Source organism: Antrostomus carolinensis, unplaced genomic scaffold, assembly GCF_000700745.2.
Source record: "Antrostomus carolinensis isolate BGI_N321 unplaced genomic scaffold, ASM70074v2 scaffold16392, whole genome shotgun sequence".
Lineage (NCBI taxonomy): Eukaryota > Metazoa > Chordata > Aves > Caprimulgiformes > Caprimulgidae > Antrostomus > Antrostomus carolinensis.
In genome coordinates, this window is record NW_010300320.1 from 18,171 (window position 1) to 40,781 (window position 22,611).

At 40.5% G+C, this 22,611-nt stretch overlaps 1 protein-coding gene across 1 annotated transcript in view; it reads left to right on the forward strand.

The window, feature by feature from the left end:
- Positions 1–22,611, forward strand: part of DCAF1 (DDB1 and CUL4 associated factor 1) — a 48,425-nt gene that overhangs the window by 12,927 nt on the left and 12,887 nt on the right. Inside the window, exons 8-21 of the mRNA XM_029083780.1 lie at positions 853–1,011; positions 3,492–3,671; positions 4,549–4,758; positions 5,924–6,093; positions 7,869–7,993; positions 9,170–10,430; positions 11,369–11,567; positions 12,262–12,344; positions 13,283–13,367; positions 14,798–15,031; positions 15,552–15,645; positions 16,115–16,219; positions 17,275–17,348; positions 18,552–18,656. Of these exons, the coding sequence (XP_028939613.1) occupies positions 853–1,011; positions 3,492–3,671; positions 4,549–4,758; positions 5,924–6,093; positions 7,869–7,993; positions 9,170–10,430; positions 11,369–11,567; positions 12,262–12,344; positions 13,283–13,367; positions 14,798–15,031; positions 15,552–15,645; positions 16,115–16,219; positions 17,275–17,348; positions 18,552–18,656 (3,084 nt within the window). The remainder of the gene's footprint in view (positions 1–852; positions 1,012–3,491; positions 3,672–4,548; positions 4,759–5,923; positions 6,094–7,868; positions 7,994–9,169; positions 10,431–11,368; positions 11,568–12,261; positions 12,345–13,282; positions 13,368–14,797; positions 15,032–15,551; positions 15,646–16,114; positions 16,220–17,274; positions 17,349–18,551; positions 18,657–22,611) is intronic.

Consider the following 22,611-nt stretch of genomic DNA (forward strand, 5'->3'; position numbering starts at 1 on the left):
CATTCCTGAGTTGTTCCACTGCCTGTCATCTCAAGGGACATTTGTAAGGAGTAAGAAGCATAAGCATCTTACTCCCAGGAGTCCCAGCATGACGTTTCTGAACTTAACGTTTGAAACACAATAGTTTTGTGTGAGTAGTCTTTAGGTTACCTCCCCGAGGTAAAAAACCACACAAAATAAACTTCTTCAAGCCAAACCTGCAGCGCAGCAGCACAAGTTATATTGTTCTGTGCGTTCTTTCCCTCTTTCACAGTAACTGCTCTGCCTCTGATCCTCCAGTGTCACCTTTCTCTCTGTTTCATTGTCATTTGTCTGAGAATTTATTTCCAAGGAGCAGTGTTTCTACAAAAGGTTTAGGTTACCTCAGTTGGGAGTAGGGTGGGATGTACAATATTTCCTCTTAAGGTGTTGGTAATACAGAAAAGAAAGCGCAGCTGCAGGCTTCACTTTTAACAATAACCTTTAAACTTAATTTTGTAAAATTCTTCTTGCCAGCAATATGGCATATACAAAGTGTGAATGCAAATTTAAATATTTCTTAGTGGTAATAGACAGTGAGTTAATATGAAAAGAATAGGAAGACTTAAGGTGGCCTATTGGATAATTTCTCAGTTGCTCTACTTTTCCTACATTTCTTTTCCAAGATGTGTAAAACAAAGTGATGGTGCCTTTTTTGCATTTGTCATTGGGAGAAATACTACATTCTGCAGTGAAATATAATGGGAGGAGGAAATGGAGTGGACAAAGCACAGAGCGCTTGTTTTTCTACAATCTGTTTTTTCTGTGGGGCGGAGGATGCTACTGATGACAGTTTGAAGAATTCCAGTCTAATCTGCTTTTATTCTTCCTTAGCATTTGGCATCATTGCTGCTGCATAACAAGTTTGCAACGGAGTTTGTTGCTCATGGAGGAGTGCAGAAGTTGCTGGAGATTCCTCGTCCTTCCATGGCAGCAACAGGGGTCTCCATGTGCTTATATTATTTGTCTTACAATCAAGATGCCATGGAGAGGGTAAGAGGCATCTTTTGCTGTTACTGCAGTGGTTCTCATTGTTTCTTAGTGTTTCCACCTGTGTTCAAACATCTCCTAAGCTAAAAAGCAAATTTATATAGAAGACTTTGGTATATGCAGAGGCAATAGGAAGTATATAAATAACGGTGTATTTGTTTTGTTTCAAGGGTGTGGATTTCAGTTCCTAGAGAATTAACTGAAGACCTCTCTTGTCAGCCTAGTCTTGATACTTTCATCGCTCTTTTCATCTTATTATTCCCTTTTTCCCCTCAAAAAAAAAAAGAAAAGCTCCTCCATTCTCAATTGTCTTTCCTTTCCCATCTGTTCCAATGAACTCTTACACCTGTGATTGTTTTTTCCATGCCAGTCTCAGTATGGATAGCTTTAGTGTTTAACGTTGCCTCAGTCAAATTCCAGACAGCAGCACAACTCGTGTGGTGGTGTTAGAGTGCAGCAGAAGACCAATGGAACTCTGGTCTGCATTGTGCAGACAAATCAAATTAAATGATACTGAGGGTTCTCTGTGGCCTGAGCTTATGAATGTTAAAACAGCTGATAACAAAGGTAAAGGTCTTTACCTCTTATTTTAACATAAGAAAAAATTCTTAAAAGAAATCCTCCTCTCGGTTCAGTAGTGTTCTTCCAGCAAGCATCCCTTCACACAGGTTGATGTGGCAGTCCACCATTAAGCTTCAGTTTCCCAGATACTTTAAACAGTGATTCCATTTCCTTTTTAATTTTTTTGTACTGGCAGCAGCATGTGTGTGCTGAGCCAGATCTATGAACTGATCCAGTTTATTCTAAAGTTGCTTCTCTGTAAAGAAAGAAAAAAAAGTGATGAATATTCAGCTTGTGACTGTTAGTACTGGCATATGGTAGCATCCTGCTCTAAGATTCATTTAAAGCAACTGCAAAGTTGTAACCTTAAGCTTCCAACTCTGCTCTGCTTTGAGTGAAGGCTTTTGATTCCTGGCTTGTCCCTGGCATTGTCTAGGTTTGGTTTTGTTTTGTTTGGTTTTTTTTACCATCTGAAAATGGAAGCAGTTAAACTAGTAACTACTTTTCTGCTTATTCTGTCCTAATTTTTGATGCTGTCTGAATGTGTGTTGTGATTTAACATGCTTAAGACTCCTGAGCACATAGAGGCTGGACTGGTAGTGGTTGTTTAAGGTCAGATCTGTATGGATCCTGGTGGCGTTTGTGTTCTGTAGGCATTTGTATGAGCAAGTTCGAAAACCTTTTGGTAATCCTGGTTAATCAGGGCTGTCTGTGCCCTCTGTTACATCCTTTCTGAGGGCAAGAAGGGTGAAACGGGCATAATGTTCCCTCCACTTCTTTTTGCTTGTTATGGAAAGATGGACCCTGGCTGCATATGACCTGCTTTGCTGTCTCTCAGAACTTTGTCAGGAGAAAATGCTCTATGCTCCCTTTTTTCCTTCTCTTTTTACCCCGTTTCCACTTGCTGCTTGCATGGTTGTTCAAAAGCAAAGCCAAAAGCCATGGCAGGGTGCTGCTTGAGGATTCCTTCTGCTTGACACCCTCTGGCCGTGACCTAAAGCCATGCAGCTGTTTTGTAGTGACATTCTCATCTGCCAGATGTTATTCCCAATATTTACAGGTACCAGGTAGAGGAGGTTTCTGTGGTACATTCCTCTCTTGTCTTTGGATTTCGGAGGAAGCTGGTTTCAAGGGGTGGTCCCTTGTCACTTAGTCCATGCTAAGCCTCAGGCCTGAGGGTGGAAGCAAGGCTGGAGCTGGTAGCACTGTGTTCTCTGAGTTTGTTCAACACCAGCAGAGAAGAGACGAACAAATCTGCTAACTTGGCATATAGCAGCTGGTGCCAGTGCTTCAGCTCTCTGTGCTGCTCCCCTTGGCACTGACCCTGGCAGAGGCTTCCGAGTTGCTCATCGTTAGAAGCTAAAAGTGCAGTTCTGAGCACATGGTCTGCACATCTCGGAGACAGGGTCTGAGAAAAGAAAATAGACCACTTCAGTTTTCTACTTCCAGAGAAATTCAGGCTTTGGGTTTGCATTTGATGATCCTTGCAATTCCCCTAGACTACTTCAACCTAGCATATGATGCTGTTACACGGAGGAGAACCTTTGTTTCTTAGGTGGAAACTTTTCTTCCCTCTCTGCCTCTAGTGAAGCATTCTTTGGGTAACTTGAAGTGTTAGGCAGAAGGACTTTCTGGAATTATACCACATTAAGACTGCTGTGTTTATTGTGTTTAGGTCTGGGAATGCACCAATTGCTAGTCCTACACTGTCACATCATGGCCTTTATTAGTCTCACTGGGGCTTTATTTTACTAGTCTGGAAATGGGACTTTTATTTCATGTCTCGGGTGTCCTCAAGTCAAGCTGGAAGTAACTGGTATTTGTCCTCTCTTTGCTTCTCAAAGAACTCTTATTCTCCTTGGACAAATTCTCTTCAGCAATCTGTTTGAAGTCCTTCTCAAGAATGTTATTTTGCTTTCTAGGTCTGCATGCACCCTCATAACGTCCTTTCAGATGTAGTAAACTACACCTTGTGGCTAATGGAGTGCTCCCATGCCTCAGGCTGTTGTCATGCTACCATGTTCTTTTCCATTTGCTTCTCCTTCCGTGCTGTCCTGGAGCTCTTTGACAGGCATGATGGCCTTCGGCGCCTGGTTAACCTGGTAAGGTTTGTTATTTTATATGGTGAACAGGGTTTTAGTGTCAGGTTTTGCACCCTTTACAGTGCAGCTGTGGAGAAGTCTGTTCTTTTTGGTTTGTTTGTTTGTTTTTCCTCCTAAGTTCCTAAGAGATGGGGAGGTGGGATGAGTTTTCTAAGCAACAGATACATGGATCCCTTCACCTTTATTCTTAGTGCCATTATCATTGTCCTGAGACTTGCTACCCTTTGAGAGGTTTTGGTGCAGCTCTTGGGTTAAGCAACACTCAACACTTAAGCAACACTCAAACAGTGATGGCTTAGTGGTAGTTAAAATATTTCTTGCCTTTCCACCCACGTGTGGTATTGTCATGCACCCTTTTGGATGCAGATACACCCAGCCTTGTTCCAGGAGAGGTACAGCTGTGTTTGTGCTGTGGGAATCACAGTACCTTATGAGCACAAACTGTACTGTTCATGTACAAAAGCGGGTACGGCTGCGTGGTGTTGCTGTTCAGCTCTAATAGCTGGGGTTGGTACTAACTCAGGGACATCAGCACTGCAGGGTGTAAGCACATTTTGTGTTGTGTCATATAATGCTTAATAATATCTGGCACAACGTTGCCTCCAGATCTACATTGATGTAATTTCTTTCTTCATAGATAGTGAAGGAAGGGGAATGGTTCTTTTTAGGCATAACTAACTTACCCACACAGATAGCTTTGTCTGTTCAGACAGCTTTTGTCAGCTCTCAGAGCGCATGCTTCTGTCTTGTACAGCAAAGTAAGCTTGTTTGGCTTTAGCACGAGTGCAGCTGAGAGTTGTAGGTGCTTATTTTTGCCTGAAGAGTGAGCTGATGCAACTTGTTCTTTTTTTTTTTTCTACCCAACCTATTTCTGAAGATAAGCACTCTTGAGATCTTAAACCTGGAAGACCAAGGAGCCCTCTTGAGTGATGATGAGATCTTTGCCAGTCGCCAGACTGGGAAGCACACCTGCATGGCCTTGCGTAGGTACTTTGAGGCTCACCTTGCTATCAAACTCGAACAGGTGAAGCAGTCACTCCAGCGCACTGAAGGTGGCATTCTGGTCCATCCACAGCCCCCCTACAAGGTGAGCAGCATGTTGCAAGCTTTTAACATGGTCATTGCATTTTTCAAGCAATTCCAAGCTGCAGGAATATATAGATGTCCTTTGAAGCCAGGGGAATAAATAGGCAACGTGTAATTTTTAGAAACAGGGATTTTTTTATTTGTGCTTTTCCTGCCTTGTGCAATGACACTGCAATAGAAAAATACAGAAGAGCCTTTGAGGTTCATCTGAACTATGTTTGATTAAGGTTCCTGCTCATCTGTTGTGATTCCTTTTCGAAAACATCTCTCAAAAACTTAAGTTAAAGGCAGGTTATTCTTGATACTTGTGGGTTTTTCTCTCCTTTTAATCTCTGAAAGGACAAAATCTGTATGTATAGAAAAATGCAGTGTTGAAAAACTTGGAATAAGTTTGATTTGATAATGACAAGTGAAATGTGTCTTTTGGACACCATAGTTCTTAGGAATGACTTGGGAGATTCTTGTGTTGGCCACGATTTTTTTTTTCCTACTTTTTCCCTGCAAAGTGATTTTTTTTTTTTTTAAACTGAACTTTATGGCTGCTTGTTTCAAGGTGGCACATTCACCTGTGGTTTCTGGTTTAACTTACGATGGTTTTCTAGAAGAGCTAAAATAAGAAAAAATAAGGATGTTTTTGCTTCTGCAAAAATAATTTATTTTCAATTACTAAAGAAATATGTATAAGCTGTTGCTTTCTTGTGTAATTTTTTAAAAATGTATTGAAAGGCAAGCTTGTTTCCTTTTTTCTTTAGTGTATTCTGTAGTCAGAACTTAGAAACTGTAATTGAATATTTTTTGCAGCCTTTTTTAATACTTTAGCATAAACTTACTTTGAATGATGGTCTGGTAACTATAGATCAGTAGCTTAAAAGCAAAGTTGAATTTTAACTTAATGTAACTTTTCTTCTTGGCCTAAGCCTTCTAAGACTGCAAAGAAATTTAAAAGGTATTATTCTAAAGCTTATTATTGCATGTTATAGTGACAGTTGTGTATTCTTTTACAATTGGGGAATGAAACAGATAGTAAATATTAATCTGCAAGAGGCAGTGGTAGTCTGCTCTCTGTGGATGCAGCTTGCAGTTAAATTGCAGCAGTGGGGAGCTTGCCGTGCAAGTTTGTAACCCTTGTGATCTCTCTCTAATGCTTCCAACTCACTTCCCTGCAGGCCTGTTCGTATACTCACGAACAGATCGTCGAGATGATGGAGTTCCTGATTGAGTATGGTCCAGCACAGCTCTACTGGGAGCCAGCAGAGGTTTTTCTCAAGTTATCTTGCGTCCAACTCATGCTACAGCTCATTTCAATAGCATGCAACTGGAAGACCTACTATGCAAGGTGAGCTGTTGCTCTAGTACTGTATTTTAGTGTGGTGAGTTCTGACTCTTGGGTAGGACATTACATTTTAGATTTTCTACCTCTCTGGTAGCATCTAAAACAGGCACATACTGGTTGGTGCTGTTAGGGCATGTTCTGTAGCTACACAGCGTTTCTGGACATTAACACCGGGGAAAGCAGGACTAAAATTTTGAGGTAGAGAGGGGGATGTCATGAGATTTCTGAAAAGCCAAAATGCCTCAGGCCTTTATTTTCTGAGAAACCAGCACCATAGTAGAGCTTAATCACAATTCAGTGCCACTTTCTATCTGTCTCAAAATTTGTTTACCTTTTTCTTAGAGAAACAGTAGAAAACCTTCAAAGTAGAGGGTGAAATCAAGACTTATCTTAATCCTGGAAAGAGGTGGAATGTTTGTCTGGATGTAGTAAGTTTATCTGACTCAAGAGAGAGCACTGTATTATTTTGTTGAAGTTTACTGAGCAGATGTAACTGTGCAAAGAAGTTGTGCAAATATGTAACAAGCCAGCATTTGAGAGAGGAAAAAGGCAGAAGATTGTTACTGTGTATGGCTCAGGTTCATGTCCCCAGATGATACACCACCAACTGTTAATCTCAGCATGTTGGTAGGGGGGCTCACCTTGTGATCCCACTTTTAAGTTTCTCCCTTATCTTGGCTGCAGACCAGCTGTGGGGGCACCATGATATTCTATTATCTTCCTGTGACATCTCCCCACCTCCCTACCCCAAAAAAATCTGTAGCATCCTTCCTGTTACAAAAGAAAGGGAAGTGCTGCCAGGTTCTGATAGAATACCTTTAGGATCCTGTCCCCAGTTCAAAAGGAGGTGAATGCAGAGTTCCAGCCTCTGTTTGTCCTGATGACTCTCTGCTCCCCGAAGGGAAGCTGTAGTCCTCTCTAGAGATATGCTCACTGGTGAGTCACTGTCTGATATAACTACTTGCCATCAGCTGTATTCTTGTCACCAGGACTCCTTCCTTCTTATTTCTGTTGCCTGCAGGAGCTCCTTGCCTAACTTAACTTGAAAGCCTTTGAAATCTGTTTTGCTTCTGCAATTTCCTGCCCCTCTCTTTCTCTCTCTCTCTCAGGTTGCACTCTCCTGGGTAGTTTCTGTTCTCCTGTTTCTTACCCTCTGCAGCTGTTTCCTAATTGCACCTGGGTTAACTCCTACCTTTCCATACAGGGTTGCAAACTTTTCCCCCTTTTCTTGCATTGTTCTGCTTTTCCACCTCTTGCTTAACAGCCCTTTTCATCTTCCACTTAAACTGGTGCCTAAGTTGATGCCTTTTTCCCTATCAACAATTGCCTGTTTTCTGCTAAACAGTTTCCCTCCACTTCAGAAAAACTTCCTTCCTAGTTGACTGGTTACAAGAGTATTTTAGACAGCGGAGTTTTCCAGCTAAATGTAGGGTTACATTAGATTGAGAAGCTTAATTTAGAATGCTTTTGTGGATAAGCCTTAACATTCTTATTTTTATAAATACAAAATTAAAGTGATTTTAGGAGCCTGTGGGCAGAGTGGGATAAATGTTGACAGACTGCAGGCAATGGTGTGACTTCTGTGGAGAGCACTGCCTTCTGTGGAGACCAGCCCTGTAAGAGTGGAACGTTCTAAAGTCAAAAGGCACCATTAAGTACATCAGATGTGACCAATTTACTCCTATTTGTTGGAGTAGAGTACATTGAGTACTATTTTATGTTACTGAAACATCTCTGTATGTATAACTCTAAGAAGCTCGTCTGTTGTTGCCTTCCAGGAATGACACAGTACGATATGCTTTGGATGTACTAGCCATCCTGACTGTTGTTCCTAAAATCCAGTTGCAGCTGGCAGAACCTGTGGATGTGTTAGATGAAGCTGGATCTACTGTTTCCACTGTGGGTAAGCTGAATATGATCCTGATGACTTACACACTTATCAATTGTCTTCTGCTACCTGTTTTTTCAGCTGGCTGTTTCTCACCTACAGGGAGACAAGGGTTAAAATAATTCATGTATTCAGAGTTATTGTCAGGGATGCAAATAAATGGGAGGGTAGACTGTGGTTAAAATTGTGTCATAATTAGCACTGTGGTTGGATTACAGATTTGAAGTCATGGTCTTTGACTCGCGCTTGTTTTCAAGAGCTCATTAAATACAGATGGAGGCAAATCTCCTTTTGTAATGGGACTATTAGGTTCCCTCAACTTCTCAGAAATTTAGGTCTCCTGAGGGTATGGCATTTGAGAATATGGGAGAGGAGCAATTATTGCTATTTATCAAGTTATGCTCTAACTGGCTACCTGCAGATTCAGCATGCAAGTGAATGAGATGTGCCTGAATCACATCTAAGGCTTATGCATTAAATTGCTTGTGACTTTTTTTTTCTTTTTTTTTCTTTTTTTTTCTTTTTTTTTCTTTTTTTTTCAGAAAATAAAAATAAAAGTTGGGTAGAGTACTAGATATAGGCAAAAGACAATTTCTCTTGCACAACACTTTTCTTTAGACAAAACACCAATTCTTTCTTGAGTGAGTGTTTTGGTCTTCTAAAGCAGAGGTGAAACTAACAGGAACTCTCTCTGGGGGTAAAAAAAACAAAGGCAAGGCTTCATTTTTGCCTGACTCCTTTTGGAAGCTGTTATGTTGGTTGTTCCTACCCCCCCACTTTGTGACAGGACCTTCTTCCTTCCTCTCTGTTTCCACTTTGTTAGTATTTATACAATTTATATATATATATATTTATACTGCTTTCTGCAGTAAGAATCAGAAGCATGCCTGTGCATCTTCCTCTGTGCCAGGTACCTTAGATTTTGCATTCCTGGGCCTGATCACCCTCTCTGAGAGATTGTTTGACTCTGTACTTGCTGATGATGAAGTGGAGGAGCATCAGTGTAGGAAAATGTTTTACCAAGGAGGTAGAAGAACACATCTTACGCTAGTTAACAGAACTTCAGAAATTCCCAGAATGAAGAGAATTACCTGTTTTCCTCAAATTTGTTGAAGACTCTCTTACTTGTCTGATGAACTGTGCAAGATACATTTTGGAGTACTAAAGAAACTTATTTCTTTCTCCCACTAGGTATCAGTATCATCCTTGGAGTTGCTGAGGGTGAATTTTTCATCCACGATGCCGAGATTCAGAAATCTGCCCTTCAGATCATCATCAATTGTGTATGTGGCCCAGATAATCGGATCTCCAGTATTGGCAAATTCATCTCTGGCACTCCTCGGCGAAAGCTTCCTCAGGCCCCCAAGAGCAGCGAGCACACATTAGCTAAGATGTGGAATGTGGTACAGTCCAACAACGGCATCAAAGTGTTGCTGTCGTTGCTGTCTATAAAGATGCCGATCACGGACGCGGATCAGATCCGAGCGTTAGCCTGCAAAGCCTTGGTGGGGCTCTCGCGCAGCAGTACTGTCCGGCAGATTATCAGCAAGCTCCCCCTCTTCAGCAGCTGTCAAATCCAGCAGCTGATGAAAGAGCCAGTGCTTCAGGACAAGCGCAGTGAGCACGTGAAGTTCTGCAAATACGCTGCTGAGCTGATAGAGCGAGTCTCGGGGAAGCCGCTGCTGATTGGCACAGATGTCTCTCTGGCTCGGCTGCAGAAAGCAGATGTGGTGGCCCAGTCCAGGATCACATTTCCTGAGAAGGAGCTGCTGCTCCTGATTCGGAACCATCTCATCTCTAAGGGCCTAGGAGAAACTGCATCTGTCCTTACTAAAGAGGCCGACCTACCCATGACTGCAGCATCGCATTCATCTGCCTTCACTCCTGTTGCAGCTGCTGCCTCTCCTGTGACCCTGCCTCGCACTCCTCGCATAGCTAACGGCATCTCGGCCCGTTTGAGTAGCCACGCTTCTGTAGGTTCCACTGCCACCTCTGTCCATGCTCAGGCAAGGCCGTCTGCATCCCAAGGTCCACTTGCCCTTCCAGGCCCTTCTTACGCCAACAACTCTCCTCTGATTGGCAGGATTAGCTTTGTCAGGGAGAGGCCATCTCCCTGCAACGGCAGAAAAATCAGAGTGTTGCGACAAAAATCGGACCATGGCGCCTACAGCCAGAGCCCAGCTATCAAAAAGCAGCTGGACAGACACCTTCCTTCCCCACCCACGCTGGACAGTATAATCACAGAGTACCTTAGGGAGCAGCACGCCCGCTGCAAGAACCCCGTTGCCACCTGTCCCCCTTTCTCTCTCTTTACTCCCCATCAGTGTCCTGAGCCAAAACAGAGGCGCCAAGCGCCAACTAACTTTACCTCACGGCTGACCCGCAGGGCAGCCTTTCCGAAGTACGGAGGGGTGGATGGTGGCTGCTTTGATAGACACCTTATATTTAGCAGGTAAGGAAGAAAAATGTTTCTTGATCCCTCTCAGGATGTACCCTGTGCCAGAAAGCCTTACCTAGATTCAGGCTGTGCAGTCCCACAGCAGAGTATCCTTGGAGAGAAAAGTGTTTTAATTCAACAGTGACAAGTGTGAGAGCCTTGAAAGGCATTTTTGAAGTTGTTTCTCTTGTCCTTAGTACTGACCCTTAGTACATAAAGCACACTTTGTTTTCAATACCGTGTTAATTCATTAGCAACATTGGCTAATGAAGCTCATAGCTCTTTGTTCTCCTTTGGAAGGTAGGTATGTAACACCAGTTTTACACAAGAGTGTCGCATAGCCTTGAGGTTGGTTGGCTGACAGGTGCAGGACAGCAGAATCCATATTTTGCTCTTGCAGCTGATTCCACAGCACTACAAGTAGCTCGCCTTTTTATGTGGCCTTTCTTTTCTGCAGTTAAATTAGAAGGTGATGTAAAGGTCATAAAAATAAAGATGACGTGTAGATGAAAGCATCTTCATAATGAAACCAGTATCACCTCAGGAAATTATGATGACAAGAGTGTATTTGTCTGATGTGCCATGCCTTCTTGTGTTGAGTGTTTCAGAACTGTTACAAAATTTCTTGCTAGCTGTCTGTACTTACCCAGGTGATAGCATTAAAGGTTTTCCATCAATCTAACTTTGAAGGTGGACTCCAAGCACTTCAATTTAATTATGTGCTTTAACAGAAGTACTTCATAGTGCAAAACAAACCCTGAAACGTTGCAAACACTGTTGTAACATACTCACTTGAGTGCTAGTCTTAGAATTGACACTTAGCTTGTCCTAGAAGAAAGCTGTAACTTGTACTTACATGTTTTTTAAGGACTGGATTTAATGTCATCACACAGCATTTCAGTTTTGCTGTTTTCCTCTCTTTTGGGTAACCCCTGTGTTTCTACCTTCTCTAGGTTCCGTCCGATTTCTGTGTTCAGGGAAGCAAATGAGGATGAGAGTGGCTTTACCTGTTGTGCGTTTTCTGCAAGAGAACGATTCTTAATGCTGGGTACTTGCACGGGGCAGTTGAAACTCTATAATGTGTTCAGTGGACAGGAAGAGGCCAGTTACAACTGCCATAACTCTGCCATCACGCACCTTGAGCCATCCAGGGTAAGTAATCAAAGACCTGTTCTGAGTTTTAGAAGTTCTCACAGCCTGAGCCTGGGTATGTTTTGGGTCTGTCTGGATATGTACATGTAAAATGTACCTACTGGCTGGCCTGAAATGCCTGTCATTAAAGTACTTCTAATAGTTACATACTCTCTCTCTGCGAGTTCTACAGTTATTTTTTTCTTCCTGAGATAATAGAGAAGATGCACACTGCTGGTGTGCCTTCTTAAGTAATGAATATGTATGTCTAGAAGTAGAAAAATGCTTAAACTTACTATGTGTTTATGATATATGTGAGATAAGAGATGAGAGTTTATATAACCTCCCTTTGTTGGAGAAAGAAATCTTTTGGGACATGATTCTAGGAAGAAATAAAAGGTAGCTGATTTATAATCAAAGTGGACTCTGCTCACAGGGCATCGAAGTTCAGGCATGGATTATTCTGATTTTATCTGCTCTTAACATCATAGATCGTTTCCATTGTCGTCTGTGATGTTTTTCTTTGTCTTTATATTGTACATAGTATTAGATACCTAGGCTTTATCCCCACAGGGGTAGCTTAGTAAGCACAAAATCTGCTATAGTTCCTAAATTAAACTTGTAAATATAAGTTAAAGTGTACAGGTAAAACGATAACCTCTGTTTCCCCTGATATTTTCCCTTCCTCCCCTTCCACTCCTGTCTGGAAATACAGGATGGATCTTTATTGCTGACATCTGCTACGTGGAGCCAACCTCTGTCTGCATTGTGGGGAATGAAATCTGTCTTTGATATGAAGTAGGTATACTCTGATCCAGCTGTTGGGGTATGGTGCAGTTAGAAGAACAATTCAATATAAGCAGGAATCCTAAGAACAAATTTTATGAAAGAACAGTATGGCACAGTTCTCGGGATGTGTCTAGTGAAAAAGTAAAATGTGCTCCCTTTCTTTAGTTATCTTCTCTGTTTTATTGGGTTCAGACAGCTTTGCTAAATTCTAGCTACTTAAAGTCCTATTTAATGCAAGATAGATCAGTAAAATCACTGTCGTCCCTGAAGGCAAATAAATGTGTTTGTATTTTTATTCTCATGTTTGTAAATTATCTTGACAATCTTCTTGTAACCAGTTACAGAATTTAGTAGCATGTTGATTTGCATGGTGAAATTTTCAAGCTATTTCAGACCTGGATAAAGCTATTTAAAATTGATTTCAGAATTTACAGTTGCTCCTTGCTATAAAAAATAGCTGGAAGGCTCTTAATTTTCAAAAGGTTTTACTATTTCCTATCTTAGTTGTAAGTAACAGTTTTGTTGTGATTTGTTTTAGGTGAGGTAGAGGGCATTCTGCAGATAAAGTTTAACATGCCCCAGGCCTGCACGTGCATTTGAACGTTCATGATGCCATTCATTGCTCACTCCTCTACTGTTCTGTTTATGGCAGACCATGTTGCAGTAGTAATTTGACGACAAGTCTGTGAATTTGTTGCTTGTGGTTTTTTTTTCACTGGTCTCCTGTAAAGACTGAGGCTGTGTGTGTAACAAAGACTTTCCTGCGAATGCCAGTGAAGCATTTTAGCATTGCAGTAATGCCATGGTCAGTGGTGAAGGAAGGTCTTTCCACACTTTTTAGTTTTCTGCATTGCTGAAATCTCTGCTGGAGGTGTTGGGGTAGTGTTTGTTCACAAAGGTGGTTTCAATCTGCAGTTCCTTGACTTATTCACTGACTCTATCTACAGGCATTCCTTCCCTGATGACCACTATGTGGAGTTCAGCAAGCACTCTCAGGATAGGGTCATTGGCACAAAAGGAGACATTGCCCATGTAAGTACTGGTAAAGGCCATGGTTGTGAAGCTGTGACAAGAATATAATTCTTCACAGGACACTGATTAACAGATCTGGGTGCTATGATGCTCTGTGTAACTGATGAACTAAGAGGCTCTAGAGGAAGCTTAGAAAGTGTTAAATAACATCTCCTTGTGTCTAAGGGTATAAACTTGACCATTCCAAACCAACACAAGCAGTGTGCAGTGTGTTGGCTCTATGGTTAGTATTCTGGGCAATTATAGAATCTTTGTGTTATTAATTTGAAAGAGACTGTGCAAGGCTTCCCCTGCTTCCTCCCCAAAGTTGTCTCCTTTGCCTTATTTTTCACTAGTAGTAATAACAAAAGTTCCACTGTAAACAGTAGCTCACTCAACAGCTGTGGGAAATGGACTATTAAAAAAGTCCTTCTTAAAAGTGTCCTCCTTTTGCTCCCCTGAATTTGCAGCTTGCTCTTAGGTAATTTAATTTTACCACTATAATTTCAGAGAATGTTGTTGTAGTGTTTTGTATGAATACCTGCAAATTTGACAGACGCAGGCTTCAGAGTGCTTCTGCTTCTTCTCAGTGCTGATTTGCATCCATTATAGACACTGTCTCTTTTGAAAGAGAATTTGCATTAAAAATTATCGTGAAATGTAACTTATTCAAATTATTTATTATTTTACTTATTGCTCTTGATTTGTTTAAGCAAACTGTTCGTTCCTGCCAAGTTTTTAACTTGCATTCATCTGGAAGTCAGATCAGCTTGTGTGTTGTGTTTATGTGGTAAACAGATTTGTTTTCCAGTTCTAGAGAATTTTTTCCTCTCTGTAAATTTGAATGAGAGCTAAGCTCTGATGGATGTTGCAGATCAAATTTTATCTGAGAAGATGGTCATAAACACTTCATACCAGTTAAAACTCTTTTTATCTTTTTATTTTCCAACAGTTTGTTGGGACAAAGCTCAGAAAGTTGCTCTTCTGTGTAAATGCCAGGAATTTTAACTCATTTTCTATAGTTTCTGGCTTTTTTTTCCCCTCGCTGTGTGCTTTGTAGTTTTTATGTTTGTAAATACCTTCTGCTTGGAAAGCAGTTCCATTTCTGAAGCAGTTTCTGGCTAAGTGGTATCTTGTGACTGCAGCTTTCCAGCCTGCTTTTCATAATGGGGTTAGTTTCTTTGGAATTAATCTTAATCGTATTGAAATATATCAGTGAACCTGCAGTAAGCTAAGTGCTGGCCAAAATGTGTTTTGAGACTTGGTTCCAGCTGTGAAAAACTATTAAAGAACTGGCAGGAGGGGTTATCTTTGGAATGCTCTCACCTGAAAAGCAAAAAGGGGAATGGGATGATTCTGGAAACAATACAGGAGGGGGAACATGGGGTGATCTTAGGCACAGGTACCTTACAAATTGTGACTAATCTTTCTTTTTCTTTTTAATCTAAAAGATCTATGATATTCAGACTGGCAACAAGCTATTGACTCTGTTTAACCCAGATCTTGCCAACAACTACAAGAAGAACTGTGCCACCTTTAACCCCACTGATGACCTTGTCCTAAATGATGGTGTCCTCTGGGATGTCAGATCGGCACAAGCCATCCACAAGTTTGACAAATTCAACATGACCATCAGTGGTGTTTTCCATCCCAATGGGCTAGAGGTCATAGTGAACACAGAAATTGTATCCTTTGGCAACTGATGTGCTGGGACCTAAAGAATTCCTATTGATAAGCAAGAAGTTGTGTTAATGGTCTGCTGTGTTGCAGGATGTGTGTGGTAAAAACGGGGTTTTTTGCCTGTGAATCAAGTAAGTAGGGAGTGTCAGACAGCTAATTTAAATCTGGATTCTGCCTCTGATATGGCCTAGAGGAAATACTTAACACAGAGAGAGAGAGAGCAAGATATATTTTATTCTCTAACATACTCCGTGTTACCTCTCCTGTCTTCTCATCCCTTACCAAGATCAACCTTGAAGCTACTGCAGTAACTTCTCGTGACTGGGAATAACATTTTGAGTAAGAGCTCGTTTCCCTTTCACGTCAAAGAGATTGCAGTGCTGGAATCTGACTCCAATTCTGTCATATCTGCAAAAGGGTGACAGTGAGGTTTCTTGAATGCAATTAATCAGTCATTTGCCACTGTGTTGAAGATGAAAAAGAAACTTTCAATCGTTTGTTGCTCCTTAGCCTGTATTTTTCCAGTGGGACCTCCGAACTTTCCATTTGTTACACACAGTACCTGCGCTGGATCAGTGTCGTGTGGTCTTCAACTATACTGGCACAGTTATGTATGGAGGTAGGACTTCTCAGTCTTACACTACTCTCCTTGGTCACCTCTGGTTTGAGATAAATAGATGCTTGTTCAATGAAATTGGAAACTTCAGAGAGCCTGTCTTAACTCCAGGCCTTGATAGCATATGTGAACTGGAATTTTTTTCAGGATGTTTATGGTATGTGTACTGCTGACAAAGACAGTTTTCTCTAACATCAGCAGTATCACAACTCATTTGTGAGATTAAAAATCAACCTCTTGAAAAAGAAAATGTGTATAGTGGCAGATCTGATGATGCTTGAGAAAATAATTTTGTCCTCTGTATTAAGTTTCGATGATCTACAATATTAATAAAGGCAGCTCTGGAAGAGTAGAAATTAAATGGGTCTTGCCAAGCTGTTAAATAAAAAGAAAATTAATGTCAGATCTTAAGTTGATTAATGACAGTGATGAATGGAAGGTGGATTTGTGGAGTAATCTTTCCTTGTATCAGCTATGTTGCAGGCAGATGATGAAGATGACCTCCTGGAGGAGAGAATGAGAAGCCCCTTTGGCTCTTCCTTCAGGACATTTAATGCAACTGATTATAAACCTATAGGTAAGAGTAAGAGAGGAGCAAATAGCTTAGTGTGGAGGTTTGAGGGTTTATTGAAAGTTTTGCTTGGTAATATTAACATCCTCCTCCCCTTTGCATGTGTGGTTTAAATTGGATATTAGGAAAAATTTCTTCACAGAAAGGGTTGTCGGGCACTGGAACAGGCTGCCCAGGGAAGTGGTTGAGTCACCATCCCTGGAGGTATTTAAAAGATGTGTAGATGTAATACTTAGGGTCATGGTTTAGTGGTGGACTTGGCAGTGTTAGATTTGCAGTTGGACTCAATGATCTTAAAGGTCTTTTCCAACAAAACACTTCTATGATTCTATGACAAAATAAATTCAGTTACAACCTGTTTGGATTGAAGCATGAGAGTTGGGTTTAACACTGAAATAGGTTCAAGTGTCATATTCTGTTCAATGTGTGATTGCCTTACGTGCTACTGTTCAGCAGTTCTGCCTTTATTTTTTATTATTTCCCCTTTCCAAGTAGGGCATAATCTGAGATAACTGATCATTTGGCCAAGATGTCATTGGTCTTCTTTCAGACCTTTTTCTTTCTTACTTTAATTTTGTTTGCCTTTTCCCAACAGCATTTCCCCATGCTGGTAGTTCAAAATGCTGTCAGTTTGGCTTCCAGCTTGCAGAGCTCCTGGAGCTAAGCTGATTGCTGCTGTGGATATAAACAAATGTGGCTTTTCCTATTGAAAGGAGACATGACTCACAACTCAGTCCCTTGGTTGCCACCTATCCTGAAAGATTATCTGTTGTTTACTGTGCTTAGAGAAGCCAATAAATGTATTATCAAGGGAGGATGCACTGTGCAGAGCAGGTTAAGAACTTACCTGGCTATTTTTTTATTACAATTTCCAACACTTCTATTCTTTATTACAGGTTGAATTAGTTACAAATGTTTATTTTACTTTTATTTCACTGTTGTTTCTTGTCTCAACATTTTATTATCTTTATATTTTAGACATATATTGGTAGATCCTTTGTTCCAGTGAGGATTAAGCAATATGTAGTTAACCACTGAGTTTGTTTTGTGATGTTTTCCAGCTACCATAGATGTAAAGCGGAATATCTTTGACTTGTGCACAGACAGCAAGGACTGCTATCTGGCTGTCATTGAGGTAAAGGAGCTAAGAATAAACTCTGGTTTCTGTAGCTGTGGTTTGAGTCCAATGCTTTTTGTTCCTTTTTAAAACTTTCAGAAGTGATGGTTCTGGAGTTCCTACTGTTAAATTAATGTCCTAAGCAGTGGTGGTGTTTTGATGATGGTGAAGTTGCTGTTAGTTTTTTTGTTATCCACCCACAGCAGTCTTGCTTTCCAGCATCTGATTCCTTAAACTTCCAAACACATTTGCCTCTCTTCTTTAAACACTTCCCCCTTTAAAATGCACAGAGGTTTTCCTTCTTATTAGCATAGAGAGAAATACATGTTTTCCTATTTATAACAGTAATTTCCTATTAAAATTTGCATTGTTTCAAATAACTGGGAAATGCAGTCTTCCTGGGGCTTCCCATGAGCTTTTCTGTGAATTGCTCTTATTGTTCCTTTTTCACTTGTCTTCCTAGCAAAATTGCAGAAGCTAAGGATTTGAAGCAAAAATGACTGAGAAAAACTTCTGGTTTGTTAGGGGAGAATTAAAATTAAACTAACAGGTCCAGTTCTTTGCTCAATAATATGTTGTCAGTACCCAGTTTCTTGAACCTGACTATGTACATGTAGTGACTACTTGAAAATCCTGTTGACTTAATGCTCTGTGAACCACTGATGCTTATAGACCAAAAAAAAAGGCAAGTCAAGAATTTGTAGCAGAGCAAGCTTCATGTTTAGCTACTGAAGTTGGAGTTGTCAAGGTTGTGAGGCCACGATATGAAAATTTTCTTTTGTAGGAGTCCTTGGAAATGTTACTTCGGGGCATGTGGCAGCAGTGGTCTGCGGTGTCAGACTGCTGGCTTCTGGAACTTTTGCTATATGACAGCTTTTAGCATTCTCAAGGCATATGGGTCAATGCTATGAGAGGGAGGCAGATTTGAAAGGCAGTTAGGTGAGAACTAACCCAACGCACATTAAGGAGTAAGTAAGTAGTAACTCTACTAGTAAGAGTGTAACTTGTAAATGACAGAAGCAGAAAGTAGCTATTTACATCATTCCTGGGCTGGTCCTTGAAACCAAAAAGACTCGTCTTTAGTGCTAATTGTACTGCTGCTAGTAAGTAGGAGGGAAGGATTTTGGTAATATTTCTGTGATTGAGATCAGATATGGCACTAAATATGAATGCTGAGCTTAATTCCTGGGTCTAACTGCTGTGTGGGCATCTCCTCCTCAGAATCAAGGGAGCATGGATGCCATGAACATGGATACAGTTTGCAGACTGTATGAAGTGGGCAGGCAGCGTTTGGCAGAAGATGAAGAAGATGAAGAAGAAGATCAGGTGAGAAGTGTAGCATTAACCTGGTTGTTCAAGAGTAGCTGTTAGCATCTACATGTGAGAGGCCACAGGTGTTCTTTTATTGATGCCTCATTTGGTCTCACCTAATGTAAAGGAGATCACTTTACTGTCACTGTAAACTAAGACTATCTATGCAGAACCTGTGTGAACAGGAACTTTGTGCATTGTAAACCAACATAATTTATAGTTAATATATTGATTTCCCTAAGTGTTTCAGCCTTGATCAGAAAATTTGCCGTTCTGCTTGTTTTTTAAAATATTTGGACCCCCAGAAGAGGCAGTAGTGATTGAGGTTTTCCTTTTTTATCAATTCCAAGTCTCACATTTGGGCATAACTTGTCACCAGTTTCTGAATGAGACACAGCTTGTGATTAATGCAGTGAAACTGCCCAGTACTTCTACATAGCAAAATATACTGGCTTAAGAATTTCAAAGAGAGCCAGGTTTGCACTCGGATGTGTTGGGTTTTCTTCTCAGGTCAGCCATTTGATCTCTGGCAACTTGACAAAAGAGCTAAGAACTGCAGTAAGTGCTCCTGAGGGTGCAGTTGGTAGAATACACAGTAGCACAGAACACTTACTACAGTACCAGGGGAATTAAAGACAAATTTGTAGCTTTTTGGGTGTCAGGTGTTTGGGTGTTTCTTTTGAACAGGCAAAGAACTTATGCTTCAATTTCCTAAAGATTTTAAATGCATTATTCTCTGCTCTTTGGTGTCTGCATTCTAGTAAATCATATATTTGTATCTCCTGTGAGAAAAGCTGACTTCACCTTTTTCCAAAGAATGCCAGCAGGTAATATTTTGGTGTTTTTTTTCCAGACTGTGTGGAAAGCTGGATTTCTGATACCCTTTCTGTCTCTGAATCTTCCTGTTGCTAGGTTAAAACTTTTACTTTCTAGTTCAGAAGACTGGATAGCAGATCCCAGGAAAGAGTAATTTTCTTTGCAGTTAGTTATTATTACAATTTCACTGCAATTCTGAAGATAAAGCAGTAGTTCTGTTTTGTGTACACAGTTTGCTGTCCTGTGCTCTCAACGTGCTACAAGGTTGCAGGTGAAACCTCTGCATTCTTGGGAAATCATTGGGTCACTGTTTCTGTCCCTAGATTGGATGGATTCAGTTTAGGAACTTCTAGGGTGAGTGAAGAGTAGATTTTCTTGGGAAGCAATGAAGGGGAGGGAAGATTACTGTTCCTTCCAAAGTGTTTTTACTTTCTAGCAATCCAGTGCTTGCCTCAGGCAATAGTTTATATTTTTGTCTCTGCTTTCACTCTTTTTGTTCACATTCAGTATATTTTAATAAGCTTATTTACTTTTTTTAATAAAATATAAAAAAATAATTTGTAGCAGAAATTGGTTTTGCATTGTTCAATGATTAACTAGCAGCTATCAAGACACTGTTTTGCGATATCGCTGGTAAGTGTTGACTTAAGTAGAGGTCTGTATTTGTATAAAAGGCCGCAGTCTGAATGTTGTTGGTTCCAAGCTGTAACACTAGGTACCACGCAGAGGTAAAGTATCTATCAGATGTGGCTGGAGATGCTTCCTGTTCTAGAAATGGAGGTGGCCTCAGACAGAATTGAAGTATGCTGAAAGCTTTGCCGTAAAGCTTATGGAGTATTCAAACAAAGCTGTTCCAGGATTGATTTGCAAGCTGAGTGACTAGTTGATAATTAATTGCATAATTGCTGCTTTTTATGGTCTTAATTTCTGGGTTGCATAGATGTTTCCTAGACAGTTACTTTTAGGGATGGTTCCAATCAGGTTTCTTTAAGAGAGATTTGGGTTTAATCTAAACAACACTTATGAACCCAAATTCAATTCAATCTACATATATTTAGCAAAGCATAGACTAAACCCCTTGCTCTCTGTCCTGTAGCTGTTCAGTGCTGTTCCTCCAGGTTTGTTCTAGTCTTAGGCTTACACAATATAGCTTTTTTCTCCATAGAGATATCCAGCATTGAGCTAGAATGAGTAGAGGTTTTCCAGAATAAAGACAGAATATCTCTGGCGCAGGTGTCTGTTAAGGCCAACAAGAGTAATTTGTTCCCTTATGAACAGGAGTTTTCTGTGTATACATATGCTCACACATATGTAGGTGTTTACTACTTGCCTATTTAGTTTCTGTGATTTTAGGCTTTGAAAAATTTGAAATAAACTTTCAAACTTGTGGGGACTTCTCGCAGATATTCTAAAACCTTCTGGCTAAATGAAGATGCTTTCTGATCTTTTTCATGAAAGTGGTGTAGTGGAAAATGAATGTGAATCAACACTAATCTGATGTCTCTTTGGTTGAGATTTTTAGAACAGATATTAATCTGTTTGGCCCCTGTATCTTCACACCTTGACTTTATGCGTGTGTATATATATATATATATTTGTATATTATCTACATGGGTCCACGAGTACAGTTTTTTGCCTGTACTGTAAGTAGTAAGTACTCAAATAGAAGCATGTTTGATGGGCAAGCCTTGCTTGGAAGTCATGTAATACAAAATAAGATGGCTTTTAAAACTGTGCCTCAGACACATTAAAAACTGTGGAGAAAAATATCTTCCTGACATTTTTTACTTAAAATTTGGTGCCTTGTGATGTCAGCTTTGGCGAATGTCAACTGTTAATTATGTGACAAACAGTTCTTTTGAAAAGCAAAGGACTGAAAGTCCGTAAAATGAACCTAGCAGGGGTAGCTGGCCTATAGATACCTTTCAATTCCTTCTCCCATTTATGCAAAGAAACAAAACTACTATGTTAACCCCCCCCTTTCTCAAACCACACCTTGTCAAATTAACTGATCTGTTGCATAAATTACCCTCCAATTAAATCATCAGGCTGACTTAGCCGGCTTGTGCCCGGTACTGCTGCAGTAAGTGTTTGTGGTTTCATTTACTTGAGAATAGCACCAGTGTAGCTGGGTTCTTCCTTGGTGGTTATACTCGCCTGTCAAATGAGTCTCTCTGGAAAGCTGCCTTTTCCTAGTTATGGGCACTAATCCAGAGTTGTGAAGCCTTATTAAACAGAACAAATGCTGGATGGATATTGATACCCTGTGGTCTGTACTTGCTACGGTAACCAAAGGAAAGTGAAGATGTAACATGCTTAGCAAGAGCCACTTTGTCAGCTGCTTTTGTTGGATGTTTTACTCCCAAAATACTAGTCTTTCTGCCTTTAACTTTCATGAGTTTTGTGCATTATTTAGCTGCTGGGTGAGTACCTAAACGAGTCCATCAGTGACTGACAGTCTCACTCACAAGTATTTGCAAAACTGTGTTCAGTCTCTGGGGAAATAAGCAGCGTTTCCTATTCTTTAGTCCTGCAGATCCTCTTCCTTTTCCTGCTGTATTTGCCACTGTTTTGGTACACTCCTTCAGAGTCAGACTTAGCAAAAATAAGATGGGTATTTTGGTACAGATGCTGACCTATCTTTTGGTTATTAGCTTGCTTAATTCTCATTTATTTCCCTTTCTCAGTTGGTTAGTATCCTGTGTTTAACTTGGTAATTGACTCTTCTGTAGTAAGGCAGACTGGGGATTTCAGAGGAAATGGTGCAAAGGAAAGTGAATGTAGTGATCTGGCCTAGAAATGGTGCATGGCAGTTGCTGTGGGCTAGAAAAGGAGACTTCAGAAATATTAAGTGATCAGAAAAGCTAAAGCCAAGGGAACTGGCTGACCACAGAGTAGGCTCAAAACTGAAACTTCAATCTGGATGGCGTGATCTTCTGAGTGGATTTTCACTCTGTGCATTTTTACCTCTTTATTTTAGTTTTTCTTTCCATATTAGTTCTTTAAGGCCTGTTTCTCTCTCTGTGGTACATGTGAATGATGTTGCATATGTGAGGCTTAAATAGCATTCTCAGTTATTGTCATGTTCAGAGAGATTTGTGGCTTCAGCAGCAGATTGCTTCACCTAGCTGTCCCTGTCCTATAAAGTGTGTTC